At 36.4% G+C, this 10,411-nt stretch overlaps 1 protein-coding gene across 1 annotated transcript in view; it reads right to left on the minus strand.

Annotated features, from left to right (window-relative positions):
- Window positions 1–9,150, minus strand: part of AGMO (alkylglycerol monooxygenase) — a 336,098-nt gene extending 326,948 nt beyond the window's left edge. The window contains exons 1-2 of the mRNA XM_059932831.1: window positions 9,025–9,150; window positions 7,268–7,398 (exon numbers count right to left, since the gene is read on the minus strand). Coding sequence (XP_059788814.1) covers window positions 7,268–7,398; window positions 9,025–9,150 — 257 coding nt within the window. The remainder of the gene's footprint in view (window positions 1–7,267; window positions 7,399–9,024) is intronic.
- Window positions 9,151–10,411: the final 1,261 nt, after the last annotated feature.

Consider the following 10,411-nt stretch of genomic DNA (forward strand, 5'->3'; position numbering starts at 1 on the left):
GTAGAGAATTAACCACATAAAATTCAAGTTTTAGGGAAAAAAATGGTGAATAATATCAATTTTATATGGTCTAACTTAATTTTTCTAAAACAGAAATTCTAAAGTTTGACAATGTTGCTATTTGGGCCAGATGATTCTTTGCTGTGGGGGCCTATCCTGGGCATTGTAGGATGTTTAGCAGCATCCCTGGCCTCTGCCCACTAGATGCCAGTAGCACAGCCCTCCACCCCAGGTGTGACAACAAAATGTCCAAATGTCTCCCGGGGGCAAAACTGCCCCAGTTGATAACCCTAAAAAAGACTGATCTAGAAAGAAAACATTAAAACTTAGGAAAATGGAATAGAAAGTTTAAATAATCTACAGGTTTTTTTTTATCCGCTTTACTACATGGTGTCAAAGCAGGTCAATTCATGGATTCATTCAATCATTCAAAAAATTCATAGTAAGTGCCTACTAGGTGCCAGGCACAGCACAAGAAAGGGAGGACACATTGGTGAAGAGGGCAAATACAGCCACCTGCCTCATCAATGTCCCACCAGTTCAGTATCTCTTTTTAAAGTTGCTGTCTTTCTTGTCAGTTTTCTAGTGACAATTGAAATAGGCTTTCAGATACCAAAACTTCAATAATAGAAAGAGGGTCCCTGGAAAACTTCCATGTGTAAAACAAAAAGAACCTGCATGTAACTGAAATACTTTATTTCCTGTACAGGTGCCAGGTCTTGAGCAGACACCCAATTTATTATTCTGTCAACTTACTTATTAGGGTTGACACAAATCGAGCTGAAATATGCCTGACATACTACAGTCAAGGCTTTTTCTTTTTTTTTTTCACACCTTAGCACGAAGCCAAACTTTCCTCAAGGTGAAGGGAAAGAGCGGAGAAGCTGTGGGAATTGAATTCCCGGTTCTCTATCAGCAAGATGAATATGATCCTCTTCCATCATAAATGGGAAAAAACAGCTATGGAGTGCCCACAACTAAAAACAATTCGGCAAGAGATACACCTGGGAAATGATTATCAAGCTCTGGAAAGCCCTTGATTGCAGGAAATAGCACCTATATTTTCAAAAATGTTCCCACCAGACCTTGAATCATAAAACTAACCCTCTTCCTCTTTCTCTTCCCAATTCCTTCATTCTCTCCCAGCCCCCAATCCCAGCATATGACTCTGCACTCTGGAATTCAAACGATAACTCTAACCCCTTTCCTGTGGAAAGAGACATATGTAATATGCATATATAGTGAGCTTACTTTATCATGTGGAGATGGAAATTAGGTAGCACAGGGGCTTTGAATAACCAAATGCTAGATTCCTTTTATTCATTAAGTTTGAATGCAAGACCGAGAAAATAATCTAAATATAAGGAGGCATTAGACTCCTCTAATTAACAACCTGTATGTGTAGAGACTCCCCTCCCATTTTGTCCTATATTCTTTATAAATACCCCCCAAATAGCTAATTCTCTTGGGTCTGAAGTATATCTTCTGGCAAATGAATGACAGTTAATTTTTCATGTGTTTTATGTAACCTTTTCTGTCCACACTAGAAATTTGTCCTGTCAGACTGGTGGTTGCCAAGGGGCACGGGGTTGGAGGAGGGATGGAGCGGGAGATTGGGGTTAGTAGATGTGAGCTTTTATATATAGAATGGACAAACAACAAGGTCCTAATGCATAGCACAGAGAACTATATTCAATATCCTATGATAAAGGAAAAGAATATTTTAAAAAAGAATGTATATATGTGCGTGTGTGTGTGTGTATATATATGTATAACTGAATCACTTTGCTGTACAGCAGTAATTAACACAACACCGTAAATCAACTACACTTCAATAAAACTAAAATCTGTCCTGTCAATGTTTAGTGACTGTGAAATCTGGTAAGATACCAAAATAGTATTCCAGTACTGATGCTGGATTTTTAAAAATATAAAGTTACTTTATAATGTTGAAATTGTTCAATAATCAATAAATGATAATAAATATTATTTGAGGATTGAGAATTACAAAGCTAATTTGTTATCAAAGTCCTCTGAGTTTGAATGTTCCCATCATCAAAAGTAGAGAAAGGTAACACTGGACAGGTCGTTCACCATCTCACTATCTCCCAGCTAATTTGACATGAGAGCATTAGGCTGAACGGACCCTAAAATTATCCAGCTCTCAAATACTCTCATGCTCTAATCATTAATCAAGCAAATGAAATTTGATGTAAGGCTCTCATTGCAAACTGTTAAAATTTCAAAGCAACTTTCAGAGTAAGTTGAATTACGTACTCAGTGTTCACAGACATCTGCCAACTTGTACGATTTTATAACTGTCATTAGAGAAATTTGGCCAGATTATGCAAAATTGAAAAAAATAAATTAGACTTTTTATTTCTAATAATCTTGTCATAAATTAGAAAATAGACCAATATTTAAATGAGATCATTTGAAATGCCCTTACAAGTTTCACAAAGTTATAAATAAATTAGTATATATATAACTATATGTTATATATATAACTATATATATATTGATTTTTCTGAGAAATTGTGTTGTTTATTTCAAAATCTCTTATACCTGGCCCAGGAACTTGCACTCTCTATCTGTAAAGCTACTGCCACTTTTGCTCCATCTAGTGGAATATTGATTTTTGCTCAGTAATAACAAAATACATAACACAAGCTCTACCTTCTGCAGGCAGACATTTGTACTACTATTTCCTACTGTCAAATGACATTTATGAAACAATCATTTAATTTAATTTCTTTTTAAAACAACCACAAAACCATAGACTTTTGTAAACACAATGTGGTGGATTTGGAAGAAGTAAATGTGCTACATTTTTTACTTTGCAAGAAGTAAATTACTTCAAGTAATTCAATTACTCTACTGAATAAGCACGCAAAGCCAGACTAATAAGTGCAAGGAAGCTTGCATTCATTTGGGAAGGATAGTCTAAGAGCTAGCTCTGAAGTCACACCATTAAAAACAAAGTCTATTTATAAGGTTTCTAAGGTAAAAGTTAAGGGGACATGTAAAAGTTAAGAGGGCATTCTTCTCTAGCAAAAATAATTAACAAACCAGCAGATTTTTTGGATATATTTTGTTCGCATGGGGTGTTCATTTCATAATTTTCTAAGTTAATAAAACTATATTAATATTCATAATAAAATACCATTATTAACATTACATAAATGAATTTATCTCTTACTTAAGACAATGAATAACTGTTGACTAAAGTCATCATCCCAAATGACAGGTACTTGTTTGTCAGAAGTCCACATTGCCAAAAACAGTATTGCCTCTGCTACTAAAGTCTAGTGTAAAAATGCAGTACACAATTTTCCTTTATTCTCTAGTCCCACCCCAAGGAGTTAAAAGTATCTCAAAGAAGTTTAATTTCCTCCTCTTTAAATTTTTTTTTTTTTTTTGATGAATTGAAACTTTCTTGTCAGGAGTGGAAAATTCCATGGCAGCCATGGCCAGTAAAACTGTAGATACCTTTGGTCCAACATTGCAGACCTAGCTCCATAGTAAAAATTGGCAGTGACCCATGTGTATTAAAAGCAGAGTGTCCCCAACTCATCTGAAAATTTACCTACTTAAGTTATCCCTCCAACCTATTGCAATTTGATTTATAATCTGCTGTTTCAACAGAATAAATGAACCCATTAAAAACAAACATACTGTAGATATTTGTATCAGGAATAAAATTTCTCTGGGGAGGATGCAATTTATGGAAGCAGAAACACTGGAAGGAAGTAACAAATTGAAGTCCCGATTTTCTAATGAAGGATTGGAAATTGAGTTCTGCTTCAACAAGCAAGAAAAAAAAAGACGTAATTATTTTTCACTCATTAGCATTTCAGTCAGTAGCAGGATATTTCACAAGTTTCAGATAGATTTTTAAAAATTGATTTAGTCAATATTTTGTTAAGTCTAATTTTTTATAGTCACAAATGCAAGTAATTGATAGAAAGGCAGATTATCCGCATATGATACACTGCATTTAACTACGATAAATACACATATCTGTCTATAATTTCAGGACTAGATTCTGACTAGGAAGTCTGCCTACTGGATTCCAGAAGAGCAAAACAGATGCAGGCCTGCCCAGAATCTGGTTCTTAGGACAGATGGACTTTTATTACATATCATGGTCTGTCCGACAGGCTTGTAAACAAGGTACAATCTTGTCTACGATGAATATTTTCCCTTACATAAAGATTTGAAAAGATACACATATATCTTTTCCATCAATATGGTAAGTATGCTACCAATCTTCAAGGTACTTTGACTTTTATATAATAACGAAATTGAGATCCTCAAATAAACATTGTTTTTCCTCAAAGTCTCCACACAGCATTTCCATTACATGAATGGCAAAGTGGAAAAACATGTTCATGGCTGCACTTTGATTTCCCCAACTCCTTTTTTCAGAGGCCACATGCCTATTTCAAATTATTATCCAAAGTATAATTCCTCACAAAGGGATTAACAAATGGTATATTACCATTTTTCTTACAATCATGTATTTTAAGGACGTGGCAAGCCCCTGTTGTTGGTATAGAAAGTGAAATTAGTCCCTCAGAGAGGGTATGATCAATGCCGTGTTAATCTAACCTTCAGCTGTTAACGATTTGCAGGAGGATTCCCCTTGATGCTGTGGCTTCAACTGAAATATTGTTCTAAGAGTTTCTATCAAGTCCCCCTTCTCGTCTTGTGCTGAAAGGGGATTGAGGGGAGTGCATCCTGAGGATCAGCTTTCCTTCTCTGCTTATATCTATGAATTTTTTTAATAGCAACAAAGTAAATGAAAATATTTTAAAATTTTATTTTCAAATAATTTGCTTTGCCGAGATCTTTCAGATAAGACAGTGAAAGATAAAATTCTTTATAAAACTTACAAAGTTATCCACATTTCATAATTTAGGATTGTGAACAAAAAAGAAGCAAGATGCTGTTCTCATTCAAAATACAACTATAGAAAAATATGCTCCAAATTCAAGTTCACAACCTTTTCCCTTTCTTTCAAAGGGCACCAGAGTTCACAGCTTGTGTTAGCTTAAGGAGTGTTATGAGTAGTGGGATGTGAAGAAAAGGAACTGCAGGCTTATCCCTGAAGGACTGGTTTGTTTTGGTTTCTCTCTCTCTCTCTCTCTCTCCCCTGCCATTTCCCTTATATTTGGGGGTTTCTTTTTTAGCAGAAATATGTTTACTCATTGGGTCTCCTGTTAGAACTCTGTACCTTTTTTTTTTCTTTTAATCACAATGTTGAACAGAAATAGAGTACTGAGGATACAGTTTGTATTTCTAGTTGTTACAATAAGAGAAGAATCTAATCTCACTTGTGACCAAAGTCAAACTTAAAAAAGTAAAAGAAATGCTGAAGCATTCATTCAACTTGATGTCTCCCTGAGTTCTTAATAAATTCATTCCAGCTCAACAAAATATGTGATCCATAATTGTACCTGCAGGGCACTTCTCAGTTATCAAGTTATTTTGACAGTTCATCAACCGTCCAATTTCCATAAACCTATACACTTAACTTTCTCAGAGTGAATTATTGTAACCAACTGGGTATTTTTCAATAACCAAATATACATGTCCCTTGAGCATGTTGAACGTATTTCTTGTTCAGTTCTGTTCAAGGGAGACATGAAATAGAGGAAATTACGGGTAGTTGTAAACTCTTAATTAGAGTATTCTGGAAATTAACTGAGAATAATTTGAGATACTATTCTCTGATTCTGACAGGAATGTGCAACCATATGAGTAGTTTTTTAGAGACTCTTTTATGATGATTATTACTATTATTATTTTATAACTATTATCCTATCTTTTTCATAGTAACATTTATGAAAAATATTTTACCTTTAGGTTTACTTTCTATCTAAACAATTTGATGCAATTATATGAAATTATTTTACCTTTTCTCAGATATCATTAAGTTTTCATTATATTTTTAAAAAATCCACCTTGGTTTCCCACTGGGCGGTTCATACAAACATTCCAAAGCAATGAGCACTGGTTAGAAGTAAAGCTCTTAAAACAGTAAAAGAAGCAATGGGTGGGAAGCAGGAATGAGAACATTCTTCAGCAACGCAAAGCACAGACTTCTAAGGGAATCTTCCCTCACCCTCTGCTCTTTGGAAAACTCTCATATACTGAAGAGCCTTCCATTCATTGGTATCTCCTCTAAACACATTACAATTTACTTTCTAAACAGTAGTAGGTCATTTATTGTTTACTGTTTTTTGGTCCCTTCATCCTCAGACGTCACCATCAACATAACACTATAAGAATGTTAGGTGTTTTTTTTAAAAAAAAATCGACCATGTATCAGACATCATTCCAGGCATAGGAGTTAAAATTAAAAGAACACCTCTGTTTCTCAAGTTGCATGCAAGCCTGCAGGAAGGGCTGGGAGGCAAACAGGTGAGCTTAATATCATTGTGACAATTCTATTATGGGGTAAGCACAATACTCCACAGTGAACAGAGCCCATAGTGAAGTGGTGCCTAAAATAGGGTTGGAAAACAGGCAAGATTTGCTGAAGAGTATGACTCTTCAAGAGAAGTCTATGCTTCGACTTAAGAAATGAATGGGAGCTGGCCACTCGGATGACCACGTGAGACATCTGGGTAATGGCAAGTAGCAGAGTATGGAGGGAACAACTACTGCAAAGGGGGAAGAAGAAAGAAGGGACCAGAAGCAAAGCTGGATAAACAAAGGCCTCCATAGATTAGGAAAGAAATTATCCTCAGGCTATAAGGAACCTATGAAGAGTTTCCACCAGATTCACATTATGGAAATGTTTGGCTGTAAATGAAGTAGGACTAGAGACAATGATACCACTTAAGAGACCGCTGTAGTAATCCAGAGCTTTGTATGACTTTGAGTAGGGAGTGTCTGCACCCCAGATTGCTACAGGATGTGAATTTACCTGAGGCCAAATTAATTTTCCAATAGATAACTAGAACATCACTCAGGCCTGGGACTAGCGTAAGACAAGTGAAGCACTTGTCTTGGGCACAAAATTTAAGAAGGCACCAATAAATTCAGTAATTAAGATAAATAATACTTAGAGCAATATTTTTAATAACAAATGTAAAAAATCCATGATGACCAAAACATCAAAAAGTTAAATAATGACAGTAACTGAGTTCTTTGGGGATGTATGTGAAAATAGACCAATTCCGCATACAATGGGTTTCTTTTCAATCTTACTTGGAGAATTTCAGTTTATTCACTCAGTGCTGCTAACCAGCTAACTCACCCCGGAAGCCGAGACAGAACACCGGCTGACATCGATGTTAAGGCATCATCCAAAGGACCCGATGGCTTCCCTTTGTGAATCCAGCTGACAACCAGTTCAAGTAGTATCAAGGAAATGAAAAATGGAGTTGCCTGGAAAGGAAATTGCAGAAAAGAGATGCTATTGTGCTCGGTATGAAATTCTTCCAAGTTTCCTGATTAGTCATTCCCAAAATGGTAGGCCCAGAGTGATAGATAGTTCATAGCAGAAAAGGTATATACCTATCCTAGAGGATCATTTCCTCCCAACAGGCAAAGAAATCTGATTATTTCAGACACGCACTAAACAGGTGCTTAAATTCTATCATCCAGTTTGGACATGAAATATAACTATAGATGTAACCACGATAATTCTGCCAAGAAAATAAAAAGATTAGGCAGGACGTGTTTCAAGTTAGATCTAAAAAATACATTTGAAAATAAGTGCAATAATCAGAAGTCTATTATCTACATGCCTAAGGCCCACTTTAAAAGGCTTTCCTTAAGGATGCACATGATTCTAGTTTCTCATATTAGAATTACAGGAATCACAAAATTGAAACTGTAGGAACAAAAAATTTGCTTCTGAGTATTTCAGAGAATGAGGTCATTTTAAATGCTTGTTTTAGGCATCAAGTTTTATTCATACAGCATTTTTTTCTTATATCACAGAAAAAAAAATCTTGTCATCCACAATTGATGACAAATATTGGACTAGGTTTGGTGTCATAATATTAAAAAATATGATTTACGAAGATGCGAGTACCACATTTTTTTCTTTAAAAAATCAGAAAGAAGGAGTGATATCAAATCCTGAAAAAGTTATAGGTTTCACTCATTTGGAAGCTGATCATGAGTACTGAAGTTTTCTAAACAGCTAAATTTGTAAGGCCACTGTGTCCAGGAAAACTTTTTAAAGTTTTATCATAATCTGGAGTAACATATCAGGGAAGACAAGTTTAATAGGAGAAGATGGTCATGGATACTGCATGGAGATTCAATTCAAGTGGAAATTCTACTTTTGCCCCATGCTTTTTCGAAACTATTATTTTTTATTAGAATTATTTGAAGAATGAACATGAACAAAACCCCAAAATGTGTTTAACTTACTTCTTATTAAGAGAAAAGCAAGAGTAGCCTCTTCCCGGAGAGTCTCGCCCGTTTGTGGTTTTTTTTTTAACATCTTTATTGGAGTGTAATTGCTTTACAATGGTGTGTTAGTTTCTGCTGTATAACAAAGTGAATCAGCTGTACATATACATATATCCCCATATCTCCTCCCTCTTGCATCTCCCTCCCACCCTCCCTATCTCACCCTCCCTACCCCACCCCTCTAGGCGGTCACAAAGCACCGAGCTGATCTCCCTGTGCTATGCGGCTGCTTCCCACTAGCTATCTGTTTTACATTTAGTAGTGTATATATGTCCATGCCACTCTCTCACTTCGTCCCAGCTTACCCTTCCCCCTCCCCGTGTCCTCAAGTCCATTCTCTACATCTGCGTCTTTATTCTTGTCCTGCCCCTAGGTTCTTCAGAACCTTTTTTTTTTTTAGATTCCATATATATGTGTTAGCATACAATATTTGTTTTTCTCTTTCTGACTTACTTCACTCTGTATGACAGACTCCAGGTCCATCCACCTCCCTGAGAAAACCATAATTCAAAAAGAGTCATGTACCACAATGTTCATTGCAGCTCTGTTTACGATAGCCAGGACACAGAAGCAACCTAAGAGTCTCACCTTTTGTACATAATCAGGCACCTCTTCCAGGGTTTCAAATGACGTTTCATTGGGCTTCATCATGTAAAACATCATGCGAATTCCCTGGGAAACCGAAACATCCTGTTGGGCTTCTGGGTTCTTCATCTCTGCCCTTGTCTGACTCCCAGCTGGAGAGTATTTGTGATTCAGTGGTTGAAGCCAGAGGCTGAACAAAGAGGACGAGATGTGCTGCACAGATCAAGCCCTTTGTCAGAGAACAGCTAAAAACAAAGCCCCACAGAGCACAGCCAACAGCAGGTTCTGTGTGGAGAGACAGGAAAATACAAGGATCAATCAGGAACGAGTTCAGAGTTCAGGGGACACTGTCCCAGAAACAGCGCACGTTGGGGAGGGGAAGGGGAGGAAGGGCTCCTGCCCAAATCAAGGATAAACAGTGGAGTCTGGCAGCAGGTGGAATAATTTATCATTAAAAAAGAAAAAAGACAAACAAACAAAACCACATGATACCTCCTTGGAAAGGAGAAGGAAAAAAAGTGACAGCAGGTGAAAGTTCGCTCTGAAAAAGTGGGTGGAAATTCAAAACTCGAATCACATGAGGAAAATAAATTTTTTTTCCTCTCCCTTTTGAAATTCACATCGTGTCCAGGTTTGTAGTCTCCCCAAAGAGTCACATTTCCTGAAAAGACAAGGTGTTCTAATCTCACTTAATAAGACTAAGCTCAAAAGTCAATAAGCGCTGAATATATCTTACTGGTGATTGCCTATATATTTCTGGATGTGTATCATGTTAATGTCTGAATGTTTGAAAACCAATTTAGGGGCATGTAGCTTCTTGCATGATTTGCACTGTTTAATGGATCTCAACTATTCACACCTGTATTCTTCTTAGCACTAATGGGGACTCTGAAGAAGCTGTTAAGATGTTGCTGAGAGACCTTATCTCCGTTTTCCAGGAGGAGCATACAGTTGACTGTGCCTCTTAGGTAGACTAGAAGGCCCTTAATTGATTGCATCACCAGTCAGTAAGTGGAGCTTTCCTGATTAGCCCTCCACCTAGAAAAGCTGTGGTCATGCTTTGGCTACCACCTCATCTTTTAAAAATGTTTATGTAGATTTAATTAGATTATTAATACATGATTGTTTTAGGAGAAATAAGTAGATACTATAGATAAGCAACAAATAAGTTACTACCCAGAGACACTACTAACATTTTGATATATGTATAATCAGTTCCACTGTCATATGACATACTTGTTGCTAAAAATCACTGCACTATGCAAGTTTGTGCCATAAAAACCATGGGGCTAATGAGAAAAATGGGATTAGAGTGCAATACTCAAAAACGTCTTAATGGTCCACAAGGAGAAAAAAATCGGAACCTAATAAAAATGGTAGCACACTTTTA

Source organism: Balaenoptera ricei, chromosome 9 (genome assembly GCF_028023285.1).
Source record: "Balaenoptera ricei isolate mBalRic1 chromosome 9, mBalRic1.hap2, whole genome shotgun sequence".
Classification (NCBI taxonomy): Eukaryota; Metazoa; Chordata; class Mammalia; order Artiodactyla; family Balaenopteridae; genus Balaenoptera; species Balaenoptera ricei.